This window comes from Macrobrachium rosenbergii, chromosome 51 (genome assembly GCF_040412425.1).
Source record: "Macrobrachium rosenbergii isolate ZJJX-2024 chromosome 51, ASM4041242v1, whole genome shotgun sequence".
NCBI lineage: Eukaryota > Metazoa > Arthropoda > Malacostraca > Decapoda > Palaemonidae > Macrobrachium > Macrobrachium rosenbergii.
In genome coordinates this window covers 70,908,626-70,931,754 of record NC_089791.1, presented here as the reverse complement: position 1 = coordinate 70,931,754, position 23,129 = coordinate 70,908,626, and the positions used below count along the sequence as shown (strand labels likewise).

At 41.0% G+C, this 23,129-nt stretch overlaps 1 protein-coding gene across 1 annotated transcript; it reads right to left on the bottom strand.

Moving 5' to 3' along the window:
* Positions 1-8,644: 8,644 nt before the first annotated feature.
* On the bottom strand, positions 8,645-23,052 carry LOC136833100 (uncharacterized). Its single transcript, XM_067094746.1, has 4 exons — positions 20,071-23,052; positions 19,741-19,945; positions 8,999-9,144; positions 8,645-8,827 (listed from the first exon to the last, which is right to left on the bottom strand). The coding sequence occupies exons 1-4, from the start codon at positions 20,749-20,751 to the stop codon at positions 8,645-8,647; spliced, it is 1,215 nt and encodes a 404-aa protein (XP_066950847.1). The 5' UTR covers positions 20,752-23,052.
* Between the last annotated feature and the right edge of the window lie 77 nt (positions 23,053-23,129).

The following is a 23,129-nucleotide window of genomic DNA, read 5'->3' as shown; positions in this document are numbered from 1 at the left end:
AAGTAGGAAGTCAGAGGACCTACGGTATAAATAAATCTGGCGATTGCACTCTGCATCAGCAGAGAGGGAAGCAAATTAAGATGAGGAGCCATTTATAGGCTTATATAAAGGGTTCATGAGGGGACAAGATTGACAGGGAAACATTAAATTAGAAGATTGGAAAGAGAGAGAGAAATGACCAGAGTGGTAGAAGGAAACATTACAAGAAGAAATTAAGTCACACAGTTGTGAGAAGAATGAACAGGGGAAAAACCCGGCATCCTCCTCTGGACAGAGGTGCCAAAGTTCTTTGTAAGACAAAGGTGAGGTACTGTGCCAGAGGGCACTAGTGCGAGGAGAGCCCAACAGCTCTTATTGGGCTACCTGGATTTATGTGCCCGTGACCTTTCTTTGGTGAACCTCCTTGGTAGGGGAATTGGTGGAGCCGAGTCTGTGGGAGACATAGAAGTGCCACCTGCTCCGGTTTCTTTGACAGCCAAGGGAGGGGCATTCATTACAAGCTCAACTACTAGTTGTTGCAGTTCCTTGAATTCATCGTCCAGTTGTGATATGGCAGAATCCTTATTCATGGTTTTGTCTGCAGAGGACTGGGAAGGAGGAGAAGAGGTTGTGATGGGCAAGAGAGGCTTGCAGGTTGCCATGACCAGCTCAGGCACGGGTTGTGAGGCCACTTCTTTGGGTGAGCTTCCACTGCGGTCAGAGGAATCCAGAGGGGACCTGAGCATATTGTGGATTGGCTCTCACACCGGCACCAGTAGCGGTGCCAAGCCGCAGGGGGAGAGGTGACCCAGACTGGGATCCCTTGGAGGAAGATTCAGGTTGATCCTTGGCACTGGCACTGGGGCAGGGCCTGGCGCTAGAATGTGATTTATCAGGGGCTCGAAAGTCGGAGCCTGGCACTGCTCAGGGCACTCAAGTGGCACTGGCAGTGGGTTTAAGGTAGGTCCTTGAGGACCCTTTGGTTTTGATTTATTTGTTGAGGGGTTAGGACCCCTGGATTTCTGTAACTTAGAAGGGGACTGGAAGTCCTGTCCCAGGTAAGTAGCTACTGCAAGAGTGCAGATATTTTATCTTTGAGGCCTTGTGACCCTTAGCTTAACAGTGGGGAGAATCATCTTCATTCAATTGATACCCTCCATTGTAATAAGTTTACATCTGTCAATCGAGGCCCCATAGGGGACCTTATCTTCTCTTATGAGGGAGATTTGCACGCCAGTGTCATCGAATGCTGTGACCTGGCGGGTGGGGTAGCTACCTCTGGGAGGTGCCACAGATATAGGGCCTTCAGCTGGAGGGCCTAAGGTTTTTGGATTTGTCACTGCCAAAGCAATGATGGTTGGTTTTGTTTTACTAGGGCATTTTGCCCATAGAGCAGAGTGTCCTTGAACCTGACAAGTGGTGCAATAATTTTTGCTGTAATCTCAGCATGGCACTGTCCCACTGGAGGTGCCAGGCCCTTTGTTGTTCATTCCAGAGCCAGACATGGCTCGGTTTGGCATGATCTCATTGGGGGACTTAACGGGAATGTCTGGCTGATTCTCAGCCTTCCAGTGGCACTATTCTGTGAGTGCCCGGATTTTTTACAGTAGCAGCATATGGGTTTCTTGTGAGGGTGCTCATTCTTGGGCAGAGGCTGACCAGAGGTAGGGGAAGAGGGCCAAATCTTACAGCCCCAGGAACTGGCTGTAGGATGGTGAGTGTCCCAGTGGTCTGCCAAATGGAAGCACTCATCTAGCATCAGAGGGTTCTTGTCGCAGAGGTAAGTAGTGAGGGACGGAGGGGCGTAGTGTAAGAAGTCCTTGAGCTGAAAGGTTTCTACTATCTCCTCCGCAGAGGTAGCGTTGCTGGATTCTAGCCACCGCTTGAGCACTCGGGACTTATGGAATGCCCAGTCAGTCCATGTTTGGCCTGCCTCCTTTGGGTGTCCTCTCCATTGTTGTCTCCATCTTTCAGGGGTGAGCTCATAGGCCTTAATTATGGCTTCCTGGACCTCTGCAAGATTTCCACAGTTTGCTAACGGGACAGAGCGGAATGCACTTTGGCCCTTTCCCTCCAGATGTTTTGACAGCAGCATAGAGATTTCTGTGGGCTGGGGCTTGAAATTCCTGAGGACCTCTTCCACTTGGTCAAGCCAGGCCTCGGACTCCGGGTCACTCCATTTTGACATCATGGAGCTAGAGGCAGTGATGGAGGATGGTGAAGGAATGGTTGCAGGGCTATGGGCCCCTTGGGCGGTCATGGCGAACTCGTGGGCTCTATCCTGCTCTTCCTTAGCTAACCTGTCTTGCCTCTCTCATTCTTCCTGCTCTAACCTGTCTAGCCTTGCTTGCTCTCTTTCTTGCCTCTCCCTTTCTTCCTTGGCTTCTCTTTCTTGCCTCTCTCTTTCTTCCTTGGCTTCTCTTTCTTTCTCCTTTATATCGACCCAATCTAGCAGATCTTGGCCCTTGAGACCCATGGCTTTTGCAGTGGTGACAAGGACTGTGATGTCGTCGGAGTAAGAAGCCATATTGCCGAGGCATCGAGGGAAGTTTTCACTTTACAGAGAGCAGACTACATCATCCCAACTAAACGTAATTCGTAGGTTCGAAGGACAATTCCTTATGTAAGCTGGTTGGAGAACGTGCTCTTAAATACAGTAACTAGTAGCTTGAAGAGCTTAATGTATTCTTAGTTGAACATAATTACTGAATAGCTTGAAGAACATGCTCTTAAATGAAGCACTAATAGCTTGAAGAACGTAACAGGTTCTTAGTTGAACGTAATTAATAAATAGTTCGAAGAACGTGCTGTTAAATGAAGTACTAATAGCTTGAAGAGCTTAATGAGTTCTTACATGAACGTAATTAATAAACGGTTCGAAGAACGTGCTCTTAAATTAAAGTAACTAGTAGCTTGAAGAGCTTAATGAGTTCTTAGATGAACATAATGAACAAATGGTTCGAAGAACGAGCTCTTAAATGAAGTTAACTACTAGCTTGAAGAGCGTAATGGGTTCTTGAACGTAAGGTTCTTAATTGAACGAATTGAAGGGGTTTTCAGAACTTTAAAATGGAATATCTCTGCGAAAGATCAAAGTCAATTACAAACAAGAAATCACTTATGACTTTTACTCTACTTTGCAGATTTAATATGCTGTGAACACCAGTAATAATTCTCCTTTCTAAGAAAGTGATATTAAGCAGCATGTAATGAGTAAAAACTAAAGAAAGATGATTACTTAATTGGTAAAGGTATGTAAGGGAACTACTCTAGCATGTTCTAGGACGTAAATGAACGACTTTAAGGGATTCTCAGAACGTAAAGGTTCGTAAGTGAATGACTCTGGCGTGTCCTGGAACGTTAATGAACGAATTTAAGATGTTCTGAGAACGTAAATAAGGTTCGCAAGTGAACGACTCTGGCGTGCTCTAGAACGTAAAGGTTAGTGAGCAAACGACTCTGGCGTGTCCTAGAACGCTAATGAAAGAGTTTAAGATGTTCTGAGAACGTAAATAAAGGTCTTAAGTGAACCACTCTGGCTGTGTTCTTGGACAAAAGGGGAAAATTCTCAAAGGAATAAATATACCGTGTCCATAGAACGTGGGCGTTCGTAATTGAATGGATTTATTATGCTGAGAAACACCTATTTTTGAAGCAGATGAGCATAAGCTGTGAAACAAGTTTCGGTAACACACGTTCTTACTTGGCAAAAGAACTGAGCTGCCCTGTAGTACGAAGGTAACCGGATGCAAATAATCTGACGGAGTTATAAATTTCAGGGCTGGGGCGAAGTAAATAAATCCTCCTTGATATGAAGAGTACAAAATCCTTACAACTGACATGCACGGGTTGAATATTTGTCTTATGGTTAAGTCCGCAATGTATTTACTCTATTTAAGTATGAAAATTGCCTGTCTGGCTCGTGCCTGAATAGTATGGTTATTGACACAATGGTCGGACTCGCGTGGTATTTGACGAGGGGGGCGGAGGCAGCTGGGTGGAACATGTGCTGTTTGTTGTGAGCAAAATCTCGTGCGAAAAGTTATGAAAAAAACAAACACTATTGGAATGGTTTTCCCAGCTTGGAGCTCGGGATTTATGAATGCGTAGAAATTCATTCGATTACTTGTACGTAAAATGGTAGTTAAAGGCAATGAGTTCTGGATTTACAATGGCTCACGTGTCAGCGAATAAAGTGATTTTTTCTTGGACGTAGCAAAATAACTATTTAAAATCTTAAACAGGGTTTTTACGGAAACCTAGTGCTTTTGCTACGACGAGCGAGAAAGAGAGAGAGATAGCCTATACTCCAGCAAAGCAAATAATTTTTGGTTGGGCTATAATTCACAGCCCGAATTTTACGGTGTACCTAGCTAATTTTTTGGACGACAAATTGTCCAGAGCAGATGGAGGAAAAAGCACACTATTTCCTCTCTTTATCACTTGTATTTGTACTTCGCTGCTTAGCTAATCCTAGCCATTAAGACATGCAGACTACCATGCATTAGTTACAATTCTTGTTTTTTTGGAAGGTACACTCTCTCTTCGCTATGAAAAATCCTGTTAGCATGCACAGGGCCTATTGTTTCCTAACAAGGTACACAGTCACGGTTTTGTTCGCACCTATGATAAGCTAAAATTAATAACATTGTACTTACGCTGTGGGAACTCGCTTGCTTGTGCTTAATTTAGGATTTACATTACCAGATTCGTTTCTAACTCGTATCCAGCTTTAGTGAAAGCTACTGGCTGGATTCTACGATCCTAGGCATCGGCCGCCACTTTTAAGTTCTTACCTGGCCTACTTACTGTAGCCTATTCCTTGTTCAGGGGTCCAATCAGGGGTCTAGCTAGTGAACAGGGGGGCTTACCAATACACCTTGAGTTTCTGACTGCAATTGCTAGGTCAGGCAGGAACCTTAATAAAAAAAAAACTATTGTGCTGAGGGCCATACTTCAACAAGGAGCTTTGCAGATAAACACTTAGGTTTACTTTAAATGGAATATATTTACAATTAAACACGTCAATCAGAAGACTGGGGAATGACAGGCAGATACAACAGGTGCTGCCACATTGTTAGTTATGCTATCACTGTTAAAAAATTGAATAGTATATTATTAATCCTCTTGAAAGGGATACTGAAGAGTTGATTGCAATGGCCTTTTCACTGCAAGAAGCACAAGACAAGTTGATGTTTCCATAGCCGATGTACCATCTGCAATTTGATAATGCCAGCGGTTACACAAAGATAATTATAACGAATCGAGGATTGCACAAGAGGGTGCCACGATAACTCGATTCTGGTATGATGTACTTGCATTAAAATTCACACTGAGCTAAGTGAGTCTGGTCTTTGTGATAACTCACACCTCAGAAAAGAAAATGAGTGCAGTGGGAGATTTAAGATATGTGACTGTTGAAAAAACCTCTAGTCAGGACGTTACCTTATAACGGAGCGATGGAGGGGCCTCATCGAATTTCACCAGTTCTGGAGAGATGAGTTTAATGGGAAAATGCAAAGGTAATGCAACTGGTTGGTTGAAAGGTGACCACGTGGAGAGGTCAGTTCAATAAGGGGCATGCAAGGGGTTGTGTTGGTCTGCTACCGCAGTGTTTCTGAGAGCGACAACCTCTGTTTCTTGCCTTATATGACCTCAGGGGGCTTATTTTCCTGTTCCTCCCAGAGGTCACTAAGATCACAAGATGACTGTTCAATCACCTCGTTTTCTATGTTGGGATCTTTCCCGAATCCTGGCGACTTCTGGCAACCCATGTTCACCAGTTTTTATGGGGAACTCAACCTTTCTGGCGGACTTTCAGGAGGCTTTTTCTCCATTCACCTTTTATCTGAAAAGAGGTAATTCAAGCAGTCACCAGGTCTTTAGAAAAGATAAACAGATGCACCAAAAAGGGGAGCATGGGAGAGAAATTCTACATAGCTTAGAGTTTCACGTCTTTTATATATATATATATATATATATATATATATATATATATATATATATATATATATATATATATATATATATATATATATATATATATATATATATATATATATATATATATATATATATATATATATATTTATATTATATATATATATATATATATATATATATATATATATATATATATATATATATATATATATATATATATTTATATATATATATATATATATATGCATACATATATACATATACATATATGCATACACCAACAACATCTGATTGTGATCTGCACCTAATCTGCAATAAAATATCTGTGGAACCTGTCTAAAAATTATTAGCAAGAAAACTCGCCCATTTGGGTTTTTTCGTGGAATATATTCATAAAAATATTTGCAGGCACTCGCTTATTTGTGGATTTTTTCTTTTTTTTTCATAGAGCAATATTCTGTATTTTCATATTATTTACTGCATAAAAACATTAAATAATAATGTACTACAGTAATAATAATACTACAGTACATAGCAGTAATAAGATTAAATAATAATAGTTCAGTAATATTAAATAATAAGATTAAATAATAATAATAATACAGAATACTATACACTGGGCACTACTTGTAATAATAATACACAATAATAATAAGATTAAATCGTAATGGTTATGAATTAGCTGTGCATTCCAGTGAAGGACGATGAAGATATGACTGAGTAGCAAAGTAGAGGAGTTACATCTCCTCTGAGGGCACCTCTTCCCCTTCTTCAGGAGGCACTCCATCAGGGGTTTAAGGAGGCACCACCTTCTTGAGGTAATTGTTAACGGAGGTGGTGCGGTAGGGCTGCATGAGCTCATTAATAGTATTGGACAAATTTGTGGGCCTTTCTTCATTATTATCCAGTGCCTTTATCATTGTCTGCAGCTGCCTAACTTTCTTAATAAATTTGTACAGATCATGAAATTGTTCAAAATACTGGTCCGTTGGTAGGATAGTAAAGGGGACAGCGAGTTCTTCTCCAGAATGGCCTCTCCAAGTATTTTACTCTGTTCATATTCATTCTCGATGCAGGTGACTGCACTTAATGTCATGCCGTAATGGGCTGCAACTTCTCAATGATGTTTGCTCTCTCTTAACATGACAATCATGTCTACTTTCTCCTCATCGGTCATTAACTGTAACTTCCTCCGGCGCTTAGATTCTTTGCCAGAAACCTTAGGAGAAGCAGAGCATTTAGAGGACATCTTAGTGCATGATTTCAAAAAATATTCTTATTCCGTAGTACTGTACACGCAAAACACACACCAATGAGAGATAGCAGTGAACGGAGTTACTGGGTCATTTGCCGCTACGGTATATAGATGGCACTATTGCGCATACGTATACTAACTTACATTGATATTCTGTGCACACTGTTCATTTTATTAAATGTTTTGTTAAATATATTTTTTATGATGAAAATAGATTTACTAATTTTCAAATATTCCAGTACTGTAATATATTAATGTAATCACAGCAAAATTTTAATAACATGTATTTGTTTTCCTTTGGGATGTCTTTCTATTTATTATTCTTCTTTCTGCTATTCATTGTCAAGTTAAGAAGATTACTTTCTTTAGAGATGTTAATCGTTCTGGTTTTGTTATGTAATAGCGTATTTTCCGATACAGGAGACTTGAAGAACACACAATGTAGTTTTTCTTTCATTCATTAACACAATAATAAAGTTACAGTAGTATACAAATGAATTGCAGTGCAAAGTTACACTGAGTGTCAAATGTGAGTCTTTCTTCTTCTATCAACCCACAATTAGTGGGGCTCACAACCCCACTCTCTGCTTCTCTGCTGTCCTTTCTTCTCTCTCTTCTTCTCCGCTTCTCTGCTTCTCAACTCAACTTGATAAGGAATTTTGGAAGTCTTTGTCCCGCCCCTCTGTAGGCAGAATCTTGGTTTTGGTCCGGCCCTGTAGAAGCTTAATTGGCTAGGCTAATCTAAAGACAGCCCATTTGGGTGGACTTCTAGAAAAAGCACCGCCTTCAAAAAAAGAGGTTGTTTTGACGTCACCGGAACTTATAATTTCCGGTGGCTATTTATCCCACCAAGGCCACCATGCGTTTTTGTTATGAATTCCACGTGATTACGAACTCGATTAAGAACAGTCATAATGGCTTCATAACCACGACACACTTCGTGTTTTTCTTTGTTCCAAAACATCACTGAACCCAGGCGTTTAAAACACAACACCTTTTGTTGGCCTCGATGCAAGGCGAATAAGCAATTAGGTCTAGCTTTGTCAGGAAACTACAGTCAAAACTCCAAACTTATTCCTTTTTCTCTGTTTGCCTCTCTATTCTCTCTCTCTGTTCGTTTCTTAAAATCTCTCTCTATCTATCAATGTCTATCACTGAAAGGTTTCTCTCTCTTTGTCCCTTTATTAAGAATTTCTAGTTATATCCTTACAGTACATCACTTGGTCACCTGCCAAACATTGTCTTCAATGTTAAACAGCAAAATGCATATAACATAAAAAAAATTTCAACTGTTAATAAAATGACATAACAAAAATCGTTTCTCCAACTCTGGAGTAAAAGTATGTGTATTAAAGCATCATATTATTAAATTATAATCAAAAACAATAAAAGTACAGTACCTCATTTGTATGAAAAAAAAAATAAAACAACATTAATGTACTGTATACATGATGTTAACATCAACTATCAATTATTGTTTCCTCTTAATTCTGTCAAAATCTCTTGTACTTTTCTGATCACAAGATTCCTTACTATAATTATGGATAAAACAGCAAACACCACTATTAGCATCAGATTGAACAAAGATAAAACTGGGGAGACAGTTTCTTTATAGTACCAAAATTCAACATATTTCAGATTGTCAAGTTTCTGTAATTGTAATTGAGACAGCTTAAATTCCTCAATTATCTGTGAATAATTCTTATATGGCACATGTTTATTGAAGGTGTATTTTGTGAAAACATGAGGTTCGTAGTACAATTGATTAGGGATAATTACTTGACAGGATGTTGTAAAAGATTTAACATTCTTAAACTTTACCTCTGTAGTTATGTTGTGACATTTAACCTTAGCCACAACAGTATCTATAGAAAACACAAAAACCTCATCATCTATAAGCAAAGCTCCAAACTTACTAACATAATTAGTTGTACATAATCCTGTTCTTGGTTTTGATTTAACACAATCTATTGAATACACGGATATGTATTAGTATCTTTGTATACATTATCAAAATTACATATATACTCTTGTTCTCTTAACAAAACACACTCATGAAACTTTTGTTCTTCAAAGAATGACAACAACAAAGCGTGTTCTTCTAATGCAAAATGTTTGATTGTTCCCTTATGAATGACAGGTTCGTTATTAACCAACATGGGAAATGGATACAACGTGATTAAAGTGTTTGTGATCCTAGTATTGAAAGGTACAATCAATATAATCTGATTAAAAATTACTTTGACACTTATTAAATTGTGATACATGAATACATCTTCTACCAGTGGCTGCAAATGTTGTTCCATAATATAAAACTTAATTATATCATCAAGTTCTTTAGGAGTTATTAATGTTGGACTCAGAATACCTTTGTAAGCCAGTAAAATAGCATTCAAAACACTTTTGTGTTCTTGCAACACAACTTCGCTTTCTAAAGCGAAAGTATTCAGGAACTGAATATTTTCTAATTTATTCAGTTCGTCCGACACATTTTTGGTGACTTTGTTTATGAAACTTTTCAGTTTTTCTATTTGTTCGGTATTCTGGTTTTGGGAACTGATTACTTTATTTATTACTGTTCCTCTTGCTGCAGCCCACTTTTCTAGTCTGTCAATTCTTTGTTTTTCATGTTCAACATTTGATTCTGTGGCTACCCCAAATAATGTGTTCAAAGCAGTTCCAATGAAGGTTAGAGAGATCGCTTTGATCTGGTTTTTACAGTCATTTCTATTTCTGCACTTAAGTTTTCCAACAAAACTGCAACATTGTTATTATCCCCTTTTTGCAGAATTTTCCCAATATCCACCTGTATGTCCTTTAACTTTTTCTCATTGCTTAACACTGATGATATGTCTATTTTTATGATGCCTAAGTCCTTAATCATTTTGACACTCCCATGTCTTCAACAACGAGCCCTTTCTTATCTGTACTTCTGACGAAATGAGTCTAAAAAGGACTATTATAAAGATGAGCCGCATTTTCTATCTGTAAGAATAGACCTTTATCAGACTTTCTATACATGTATACATCCTTACATACTTTACATTTATATATATCATATATATTTATATACACAATTAACTCTGTCTGCTTCACAGATTATATCTTTGGGTTTCAACCTTATCTACACTAATTTCATGTCTTATGTTATCTATATCTTCAGAGGACAATGGATCTGTTTTTACTACTTTTATATGATTCTAGTGAACTACTTTTTCCTTTAGATCATTTTCATTGATTACTCTATATTTATTTAATTTTAGTACTTCTACAACTCTATATGGTCCAGTGAATTTGGGAGATACCTTTACATTTGGCCCTTCTAGAACATGATTTTGTGTACCTACTTTAATGTCTGGTTTAATGGTACCTTTATTATAATATTTGGCATGAATATTATGACCCTCTTTTAATTTTTCCCTTGTTTTCACGGTTGTCTCGTCAGTTCGTCTGGTCTCCCATGCAATATAGTCATCATAGTTATAAGTATGTCTGGGTGGTGTTGCATCGCCTAATAATGTGTTAGGCATTCTTTTCTGATAACCATATAGCAAAAAGTGTGGGGATTCTCCTATTGTCTCATTTACAGTATTATTCCATGTGAATTGTACGTCTTCTAATGCTAAGTCCCAATCTTCTGTCGGTGGGCTCACTAAAGTTTTCAGGATATCCTTTATTTTACGATTAGTTCGTTCTACTGCTCCATTAGAACTTGGTTTACAAGCTGTTATTTGCAGTTGACTGGGAAGGATGGTGGTGGATGTTGTTAAAATCTCTCCTTAGAGGATTTGATTTTCTTTAAAAGATCACTCCCTAGAATGTTTGATTGGAGAGGTGTTGAATTACATCACTTTGCAGCCCCATTGTCCATGGAAATGAAAACGCCTTGTATTGAAGCGGGGTTATAGATATGGCTGGAATGTTAGCTTGACGATAATTTGAGTCATTTAAATCGAGCAGTTTCTGATTTTAACTGGTTTTATGCTGCATCTTGCTCACTGTTTTGAGTTCGTACAATTTCTACATATCTAGTCTAGTCTCGCAATACAATAACAACCAAGGCTTAATTGTTGTTCTCTCTCTCCTTTGTCTCTTTATTTTCTCTCTCTATCTCTTTATGCAGCTCTTCGTTGGGCGAGTGGTAGATGGACTGAAAAAGTCCATAGTTCGCCTCTCCGCCCGGAAAAGAGTTATTTAATCTGGTGATGGATATTTTTCAATAATGTGGTTTAAGATTCCACAATAAGCTTACCCCGTTGCTAAGTAACCAAACTAGCCACAGTTAAATAAAGTCTTTTGGCCATCTTCAGGAGAGCTGTTAATGTGCTCAAAATCTGGTTTAAGGTTATGAACTTTTCTGCATATCTTTTAAATAATCTAAGAAGATGTCAAATTTTTGTCTATTTCTCTAATAGTGGTTGGGAATGGACCTAAAACTTCCATAGTGACAACTGGGTTTTGATGGATATTTTTCAAGTGGAGCTTTAAGACTTACACTACCATTGTTTCTATTGCAAACTACACAGTTCTGTACAAAGTTTTTGCCATTTTTATACAATGTAGCCAAAATTAATTTTTGGTTAATTCAGGTCTTTTTAATTCCTGGATTCCTGCTAACTTATATGAGTGTGTTAGTTCTAAAACTTCTCTGATTAGTACTTTTGGGATCATTTTCTTGTTGTATTTTTCTTCTCTTTCTAGATCTAAATCAATCCATTTATTAATTCAAAATCAAAACAAAAGATTCATCTGTCATTAAGTGGTAATGCATTTTTCTGTTCCTTCTTGAGATCTGGATGATGCATCTGTTAAGGTGTTAAATTTCCCTGGAATATATCTGAATTCTGGAGCAAATTCTAATACAGTAATGAACCATCTATTGAACTTCATGTTGTTGGTAAAGGCTCTCTTTTTAAATAAGTCACAAATGGTTTGTGTTCAGTAAGCACATTAACCTTATGACCTAAGAGTATGTGTCTAAATTTCTTTAAACCCCAATTTAAAGCTAAACATTCTCTTTCTGTGGTACTGTAGTTTCTTTCTGATGGATTTAAAACTTTACTAGCATAATATATTGCCCTCAGTCTAGTTTTTGCCTTTTGTAACAATACAGCTCCTAGTCCTGTGCTTGAGGTATCACAAGCTAAGTAGAAATCTTTGGAAAAATCTGGATAAACTAGAACAGGGTTCCTGGTCATTTTGCTCTTTAGTGTTTGAAAGGCTGATTCTTGTTCATCCTTCCATTCATAATTAATATCCTTTTTGGAAAGTCCTGTTAAAGGTTTGGGCTATAGTAGCAAAACCCTTTATAAAAGGTCTATAATAACCTACCATACCTAGGAACCTTCTTAATGCTTTCAAATTAGTGGGAGCTGGGTAATCAACTATTGCCTTTATTTTACCTGCCTGCATGCGTAGTCCATCTTCACTAATTACATGACCCAAGTATTCTAAGGATTTCATCAGGAATTGACATTTCTTTAATTCTATTTTTAGTCCTGCAATTCTTAATCTCTCTAGGACCATTTCTAATGTTCTGAGGTGACTTTCTAAGTCTTTGCTAAAAATGATTACATCATCTAAGTATACTGCAACATTCTCTATGTCCCCTAGAATTTGTAGCATTAATCTGACAAATGTTAATGGGTTGATATTAGTCCAAATGGCATTACTTCAAACTGTAAATGTTCTTTATGTGTGCTGAAGGCTGTGAATGGTTTTAATTCTTCATCTAGAAGTATTTGCCAATATCCACTAAGCAAATCTAAGGATGAAAATATTTTAGCCCCTCCTAATTGAGCTAACATGTCTTGGATTACTGGTATCGGCATTCTATCTGGAATTGTGTTGGAATTTAACTTCCTGTAATCTATTACAAGTCTCCAACTACCATCTTTCTTTGGAACAAGTAACAATGGTGAATTATATGGATATATATATATATATATATATATATATATATATATATATATATATATATATATATATATATATATATATATATATTTCACGTTTTTCCTGGCGATTTAGTCAGAAATATTCTCTGTGAGACAGGTAACAACAATTTAAGGTAATTTAGCCTTTTGCACCCAGTGATTCTGACTTTTTCGACGATGTTCCGGGTCCAGGAAAACATAAAAAGAGGAAAACAATGGGGAATTTCATATGAGCGTAAGGCTCTTGTTACTGAGGAAAATATTACATAAAACATGTGGGCAAACTTGCAGGAGTGTATTTACATAAATAACGTTAGTACGGGAAAGAGGAATGCTAGTAGATTATTGATCCTGGAGGATTCCTATGAATGAAACTGGGGAACTCAGACACAGTCCAAGAAGCTTCCATGATATAGGGTCCTCTGAAATGAGAGATATGCACATTATACGCCAGTAATGAAAATAGACAAAAGAATAATGAATTCTGCACTGAGGGTGCCAAGGGGCTTCGATGAATTAATGATAGCTTAGCACTGCCGACACTTGAGGAGCACGGGACATTTGACAAGAGATTCGGTGATTACTGGCTCACAATTTAAGTAAATATTATGAGACAAAAAGCGTGACTGAATGGAGGTCTTCCAGAGCACTTTACCGTACGGCAGGGTCCGTGGATGACTTGCGATTTCTGAGGACGAGTTTCTTCACGTGTTAGGATGCGGGGCATCAGGCAGGTCAACGGTAGAACGAACACGCGGCTCACGGTCGAGGGCACGAGGAGAAAGTATACTTTGAAAAGGGCCACGTGGTTAGCTAAGGGCACTGCCAGGGGCAGGTGTTTTGGGAACTTCTTCACTCCCTCTCTTCCAGCGCGCGTGTGAGCCGAACCTCGGTTTGGTTTCTGCTTTTATCTCCTCCTATGGGGCAGGGGGCATGTCCAACACATAGGGGGAGTTGAGTCATGTTCAGCTGATGCCCGCAGGGGGGTTTTTGCCTGTAAGGAAACGACCAGACAGAAATCACTTTTGCCTCGAAGAAAGATCTACTTAAAGGGAGTGGCCTTAATCTGTTTTAAACCCTTGTATTCTGACTTATGGACAGATGTGTCTATCGATCTGGCAGCTTGCAGTAAATGAAAACAACAAAACAAACAACAACAAAAAAGGGGGAGGCAATTTGCTAGCGAGTTCTTGCTAATCATAATATATATATATATATATATATATATATATATATATATATATATATATATATATATATATATATATATATATATATATATATACACTACATCTTCTTTCATTTCCTCTATCAGCTTGTCAACTGTGGGTCTCTGGCTTATTGGTAATCTGTAATTAGGAATAAAAAATGGTTTGGCTCCATCATCTAACAAAATTCTATGTTGTAGAACATTTGCTCTTCCTAGTTTATCTCCTTCTATAGCTATTACATTTCTGTATTTTTCTAACACCTGAATTAACTTGTGTCTAATTTCTGGAAAATCTGAACTTATTTGAGATTTTTGGCCAGTTATAGAGAAAAATGTTTTTTTCTTCTGCTGTTAGTAAAGGATTGCTAATAGGAATTCCTATGCAAAAGACATTACCTGCGTATAAGGTTAGTCTGTTGTCTGAATAGTTTTGTACATAAACTTCGCAATTACCACCATTCATATGGACGAGCGAGTTATCCATTCTGACAAAATCTGGTCATTCTTCATTCAATAGTAGAATATCCTTACCCTTTACATCCTCTTTTGATCTCAAATATATCTTTGTTAAACATTTTGGATACAAAGTTACTGCTCTGTTAAGTATAAATTGTACTTTATTATCATCAGCTGTGTTAACACAACATATTTCTTCTTCTTTTGTGTCTGAAAAATGACAAAGTTCTGCGTCTCCAGTGGTTTCTTCTGTTACTTTTATTATACTATTTATTTCTGAACCTTTTATTTTATCTAAGAGTAATACTTCATTTAGTATTTTTCCTTCATAATTCATTACTACATTGCTGCAATCATAAGTACAGGCGCCTTGATTTTCGTGAGATTCAGAGTTTTGGTGATCACCATTATTCATATCTGAGTAATTATTGATATTGGAGTATATATCACCTATATGTGTGTTGTTGAGATGTGCACTTCTCAACAATTCTGTATTCTGGGATCGTGGAAATTCCTCTTTTCTATCTATTTTCATTTTACCTTTCTTGCTATTGTTATTTATCTGTCTTTCCTGTATGTTCATTTCGCTTGTCGAAACTGTCTCAGACAAACTGATCAGATTTAGGTGAAACTTTTCTTCGACAAGCGTAAAACATATGCTCTCCTGACTATCTTGTTTCAGGCTAATCTTGCCTTCACTACAATCTAATATCATTCCACATCTCCTCATTGATTTAAATGAAAATAATACTTGTGCGGGAAAAAATCTGTCTTCTAAAACTAGGAAATTTTCAATAAATTTATGTGATAATATAGCCTACAAATTTCTAGGTTCACATTCCCTAGACTTTTAATCGGTTTCCCTGATACTCCTTCTATTACTTTACTTTGACTCTGAATCTGAGTTTCTGCAATGCCTAAATATCTGTGTATGTCTTTTCATTTATTGGAATTTTTACTATAGGCAGATCCCTTCTATTCATTCTTTCCTCTTTCATGTGAAATATTACTTCTTTGCTGTGTAAATAGGAAAATGCGGATGAACCTTCACTTCCCATTGTAGCTTTTTCTTCTTTTTCCCTTTCATCTCCTTGAAGTGGTTCACTTTCTTTTCTCTGTAGAGGGGTTAATTGTCACTGGTTAGATGCTTTATTTATTTTCGGGCGATTGTTACTTACCTCTACAGTTTCTTTAATGGCTTCCTGTTGGGTCTGATGCTAGGCAGGATCAGGAAATGATACTCAGCATGGTTTCGTATCTTCATTACAACTGACTCACAGCGGAAGACGGAAATACAGATAGCTCGTGACGCGGACAATGACGTCACTTATATGGGCGGCACTTAGGCGCTGCTAGCAGGTTCATCAGCCAACACATCTTACATCTCCCTCCCAAAATATTACGAGGAGGGTAATATTTTCAATCTTATCATTGACAACACATTGGCAACATCAAAGACAGACAATACGATAAACGAAATGATCAACACTTTTAAAGAAAAACATTAGAGACAGGTATGGTAAACCACAATCATAACGAGTAATGGCAACACTAAGATGATGGAAAAGTACAGAGAGTGAAGGAGAGAGAGCGAGAGAGAGAGAGAGAGTTCAACATCAATGGCACTAACACATCAAGTGAAATAATCATCACATTAGCAAATACGAACTCAAGGTACATTTAAATGCAGTAAAAAAATACTTTCATTTTGTAAAATGCAGAATCAAAGCATGGTTAATTATACGTAATCGTTCATCCAGGCAGGGGCCTCTCTCTTCCTTGTGGGCCGTACCTTTGGCGTTGATGGGGAAGACTTAGGTTTATGAATCACTTCGTCATCGGTAGGAGTGGCTCCTGTTGGCTCATTGGCGGGCAGTTCAATGACCTTGAGGTGTCTTCTGTTTCTTATCGACGAACGCCCACTGCCATCTAATCTTACTGTGTACTGCCTATGAGGTCGTTGCTCGACTATAATTCCCAGCCTGTCCCAGGCCTTATGCTAAGTTCACACATTCACGTATCAAGTCACGCATGCCCACGCACAGCCGGAATTTGTGAAACTTGCGCATACGCGAGAAAATAAGCCCCGCCCAACTGGATACGTGTCACGGGACGATGTGCGTGATGCATGCGTATTATAGTGCGCCGCAAACGTACGCACTGCGTAAGGGTGACGTGACGCTGACCAACAAGCTGCGCGCAGGCAGAAGTAGTGTGTGGCAGAGCACGTAACACCAACGTACGTATACCGTATGTGTTACGTTCTGCGTAACTGAGTTACGCAAACGTCATGTTGGCCCCACGTACTGCGGGGGTTAAACCCCAGCTATATAAGGGCTGGCAGCTGCACGTGAGGCTAGCCAATGCCGTAATACCACAGCGTCAAGACATACTACCAACGTGCTGAAGCAACATGGACAACATAGCTGAAATGCATCAACTTATAGCTATAGCAAGTAGGGATAGAACAGAAATGTTGCCATATGTCATTGAATATGTGCACGTCATGTTATTGCTGGAGCTTGCAATGATTGCTGCAAAGCACACAGAGCAGAAAAAAAGGCGGCCAAGGAGGGTGTGGGCGTGGCCGTACCTGCAGAAAAGGATGGAGCAAGGTCATTATGACAACCTGATGGAGGAGTTGTCAACCGAAGCCCCAGACCTGTACAGAAATTTTACCCGGATTGACAAGGACCTCTTCAATGAAATTGTTGAACGGGTCACACCCTACATTCAGAAGAAAGTGACATTCTGGAGGAAACCCATTGAGCCAGGCCTACGTGTTGCTGTCACCCTACGCTTCCTCGCTACAGGTGATTCATACAAGAGTCTGCAATATTCGTTCCGGGTAGCCCACAACACCATTAGTCACATCGTACCAGAGACCTGCAGGGCCATTGTTGCTGCCTTCGGGGATGAGGAACTGCAGGTGCCACAAACACCTGAAGTGTGGCAGGAGGTTGCACGGGGTTTTGAGGAACGGTGGAACTTCCCGCACGCAATTGAAGCTATAGATGGGAAACACATTAGGCTCCATAACCCTCCCAAGGGTGGTACGCATTACTTCAACTACAAGAAGTTCTACTCCATGGTATTACTTGCAGTTGCTGATGCTTCATACAAGTTCCTATACGTCGACGTGGGTGCCATTGGGTCAGAGTCAGACGGTGGTGTATTTACCCAGACCCGACTGGCAGAAATGCTGTTGCAAGAGGAAGCAAATCTTCCCCAACCGGATGCCCTGCCAGGTCAACCTAATGGATCTCCTGTGCCCTACTTCCTAGTTGGCGATGATGCCTTCCCCCAGAGGACTTACCTTATGAAGCCCTACCCCAAAAGAGGACTTAGCAAGGAGGAACGGATTTACAACTATAGGTTAAGTAGGGCACGCAGGACAGTGGAGAACGCCTTTGGGATTCTGGCAAATAGATTCCGAGTATTCCACACTGCAATATGCTTGAAGCCTGACCATATAGAGCCATTAGTGATGTCCGCATGTGTTCTGCACAATATGATCATAAGAAGAAATGCACGAAGACAAGAAGGAGATCAGGAGCACCCTGTCACACATGCTGTCATCCCTGGTAGCTGGAGGAGTGACCCGTCCTTAGGAGCAGCCCTTCCAACCGTGACCGGCAACACTGCAACGAGGGATGCAAAGGAACAGCGTAACATGCTGAAGGAATACTTTTCATCGGCTGAAGGCTCCGTGCACTGGCAGGAGAACATGATTTAGTTACTCTCCTGCATACCTGATTGTTGTAATTACTTAAATGTCTGTTCCTGCATTTATTTTGGACTTATTTAAAATTCAATAATGTATCAATTCAGGATTATTTTGCCCTGTGTATTTGTGTACGTCTGTTTGTTTTAGTTGATTTAATAAAAGATATTGCTCAAATCCATGATATATTACTCTCATCAATACTTGGTAATTGGGAAGAGGATAGAGCGGGACATGACATTGCAAATGTATGTTTAATCAATATGAAACAAACATACATATAAATAAAAGAAAGAAGATGTAGTTATTTTGCCCTTTTAATAATTTCTTAACATGGAATCTATTCTGATATGATAATTCTATCATTTTTGAAAGTACCATCTCTTAACATTGTTTCTATTCTGATATGATAATTCTATCATTTTTAAAGTACCTTCTCTTAACATTGTTTCTATTCTGATGTGATAATTCTATGTTCTTGAAAGTACCTGCTCTTAGCATTTACATTGTTGATATTCTGATATGAAAATTCTATCTTTTTGAAACTACCTTCTCCCCGATATTTGTGACGTTTTATATGACTTGCTAATATTTGGTCTGTTGTCATTTTGCTTCTGTGCACATATGTTACATAAAGTATTTTGAACTTATTTCAAAGTCAATAATGTATACTGAAATGTTAGTGTATTCGGGTTCATTTTGCCTTCTTTATTTGTGTACTTGTATTATAGCTACTTCATTGAATACATGATATTTGAGCAGAGGATAGAGCTAGACATGATATTGCAAAATATATTTATTTAATATAAAATAAAAACATACACATAAATACAAGCAAAAGGAAAAACAACAGTATATACATTAACTTTGTAAATTATTCAGGAATGTCGTGTCAAGCGACAGGTTGCTGAGGTCCTTTGGAGTCGATGTCACCAACTGTGCTTGCAGGAGTGCCAGCTGCTGTGCAGTGAGTGCCCGCTGCTGCTGCGATACCGACAGGCTGGCAGGAACTGCAGGTGCCTGACACTCTGCTGTCACTGCCATGGTGTGGGTCATCATGGCCCTCGACGGCACCGTGGAGCCCTCTTTGGTGGCACGGATGTACCTCTGGATGGCACCGAGCACCTCCATTTTCAGTTGCAGACTCAGCTGCTCTGACACCTGTCGCACTCATCCTCGACCTCTTGAAAAAACTTCCTCCAGTAGAGGACGCGGGGTTACGAGGAGCTGGCTGCACATTGGTCAGCATATCGTCCCGGGAGGGCCTGTGCCCTCGTGAAGGCGGCGACGTCGAACAGCTCGGAAACTTGGTTTTTCCGAGCCTTGGTGCTCGCTGGATCAACCGGAGAGGGCGAGGGCGTCGGTGTCGGGGCAGGAGAAGAAACAGGAGCAGCAGGCAGGTCCAGAGCTTGGGCAGGGAGGGCGGCAGCAGCACAGGCAGCCTGTAAAAGAGAGGAGCAACATATATGAGAAAATGGTATAAAATATACATTGAATGCATGGAAACTATGTAATAACGTTATATTCAGTAATAATTATGCATGGAAACACATTAAAACAGACATACCATCGGAAGTCCCAACACCTTTGGCTTCCTTTGACGCACAATGTGCGGCTTCAGGAAGTGGAAAATGTTGAGAATCCATTTCTCCCGGTCCGTCAGCCGTCTGCCCATCCCTTGGCCACTCTTCTCTGTCGTAAGCCGCCCAAAACGACTCCTGAGGGACGTAAACCACGTCCTCAGTTCACAGCCGCTCATGGGGGGAACAAGTGACTGGCCCTTCTCTTCAAAGGCCCTCCACACCTTGGCCTTGTCCTCGTAGGCTGTGAGGCCCTTGTTATAAATAAACTCGGCCTCGGTCTCCAGCCACTCACCAACAAGCCTCTTGTTTTCCTCCGAGAGGATCACTGACAGGTTCTTCTTCCGTCCCTGATCTGTAGGGCCATGTAGGCCATCTCCTTCAGGAGTGCCTTCAGTGGCGTCGTCGGCATCCCCCTCGTGGGCGTTGTCATCGGTGGCGGCGGCGGGGTCACTCTCGTAGACGAGGGCAAGGTCCTCTTCCTCCTCCTCTAGCTCGCTCTCCGTCACGAGCTCGTCGGCCTCTAGCTGCAGCACCACAGCATCGCTGCCTGAAGGGGAACCATCAGCTTCAGGAGGCTTTGCGTAGGGGGCAACTCCAGTTGCCAGGGCTCCTGGAGTTCTCAGGGCCCCTTTCCTGGTCCTCTTCAGCATGGGTCCTTTGGGCATCTTGGCTGCAGTGGACGACGAAGACGGATTCGCTGATGGAGAGAGCAACAGGATGCTGGCCGGAGAAGCACTGACCTGGAAGCGCGCCGCCTGTCCCTTTTATCCCAGGTCAAAGCGTTGCCACATCTCCGCGTTTGCGGGGGATGCGGCAGCATTGCTGCGTCTACTCCCACGCCATTCTGACAGCCACGCGGTGCCCTGGGGCAGTGTGGGCCCCCAGGTAAGGGCGTGGCAGCTGCGCGGTCAACCCGCTGGTGGCGCCACGCTGTGCAGGTCGGGCCACGCTACCTGACAGCTGACCTGGCCACCCACGCAGGGTTTTGAGCAGGTCGAAAGGTTCGTGTCCCCCGGCGCATGGCCAGGTGGTCCATAACGGTCGCGCCGCATGCTGCCGCACTTACACAGTACTTACGGTACATTTACGTTGTATTTGCGTTGTGTTTACGTACTTTCTGGCTCTGCCCCATTCGTGGCCGTGCGTGGGCATGCGTGCCTTGATACGTGAATGTGTGAACATAGCATTAGTCATCTGGTTCTGAACGCTAACGTGTGTGCCTGACTGTATGGGCGTGAGCCTCCTGTTGGTGCCGCTGTCAATTATCTTCTCATTTCTTTCTGCTACTTGACGTTCTCTTTTTCTAATGGATTTTCTCCAGTGGCGGTCTACCATATAGTTGAGCTGTGCAGTCGGTACACCATCGCGTAGCTGTCTCCCAGTTGCCAGTTGTGCCGGAGATTTATTTATACCCCTCAAGGCCATGTTCAGGTACTGTAGCATGGCCAATGACACCTTGTCGTTATCGAGACTCCCAGTCCCACTGATACTTGTTCTAATTATCCTCTTTGCGGACTTAACCGCAGCCTCGGCTCTCCCATTTGACTGCGGGTAGTGGGCAGATGATAGGCGTATGTCAACTCTCCATCTCCTATAGAAGACCATCATTTCTTCACTCACTAGGTTGGTGCCGCCGTCCGTAGACAATTGTTCAGGTGCTCCCCACCGAGTGAAGTAATTCCTAAGTTTTGTCATGACCTTTGCAGACGAGGTGCCAGTAGGGAAGTGGGCTATGTCTAGCCAGCCTGTAAGCCTTTAGCAGTATGCCATGTACGTGTGTCCTTCAAGCTGAAACAGGTCCATGACGGTCTGTTGGAACGGATACTCTGGGGCAGGGGTCATCCTCATGACTTCGGCAGGCAGTGATGGTGAGTGGGCGTCACATGATGTACACTGTGAACGATGATGCTGGAGGTCACCCTCGATGCCCGGCCAATAGACTGAATGTCTCGCTCTTCTCAACATTGTATGTAGGCCTTGATGTCCAGCATGAAGGTTGGCGGCTACCTGATGGCGGAGCCCTTCGGGGATGACAAGACGGATGCAGCTGTCGTTGAAACAGTATGTGACCAGGTTGCCAGATGTAGATAAACGTTCCCTGGTGCTGTAGAAGGGCCTCAAACATGCAATTTCTTGGGATTTCTTTGGGTTTCAGTTCCCTGCAGTCACTCGAGCGACTAGTAGCTGATATGCAGGGTCGTCCAGGGCAGCCTCTTCAACAATTTTCTCATCTATGGTGCACTGCTCCTGTAGGTTTTCTGTGATTGCTGACACCACGGCAATCATTAATTCTTCGTTGAGGCTCTCATCCTGTCTATCTGGCGCGGTCCTCAGGGCAGGAAATCGAGAGAGGAAGTCAGCAGCATGATTCCTCTTGCCTGGTAGGTATTTAACATGGAAATTATACAATAATGTTTTCTCCTTCAATCTAAACAGTCTGGGCTTGGTAATATTGCCGAGACTTCTAAGAACAGCTGCACCTTTTTTAAACACCAGGCCACCGCAAGGGCTTCCCCCTCCACCGCTGCATACCCAGACTCGGCGGGCGTGAGGAAACGACTGCCACAAGCGCTATTCTCCAACCATCTCTACAGCAGAAGGGGGTGTCGACGGAGGTACAGCTGCAATATTGCTGGAGGATGACGAAGCCCACGCCCTCTTTACTCCAGTCAGTGACTGCAACAGTCGGTCGTAGCTTGTCGTAGTAGGTGAGGCCATCCTTGGCTAACTTGCAGACGGTGTCTTGCACTTGACGAAACCTCTCCTGAAGGTGCTCATCCCAATAGACCTGTTTGCCTGAGGGCTTCTTCAGTAGGTCTCTAAAGTGGGTCATGATAGGCGCTGTTGTCAGGAAGGGAGCCAGCTGATTGACGAAACCACACCATGACCTAATGTCAGATATTGTGGGCTTTTGGGGCATCGAAAAACTTCTGATGGCGGATAGACAATCTTCTGAAGGCTTGTAGGAGTCCCAATCGACGTCAAACCCAACGAATTCCACTTCTTTCTTGCAGAACTTAAATTTTTCTGGTTTTAAGGTGAT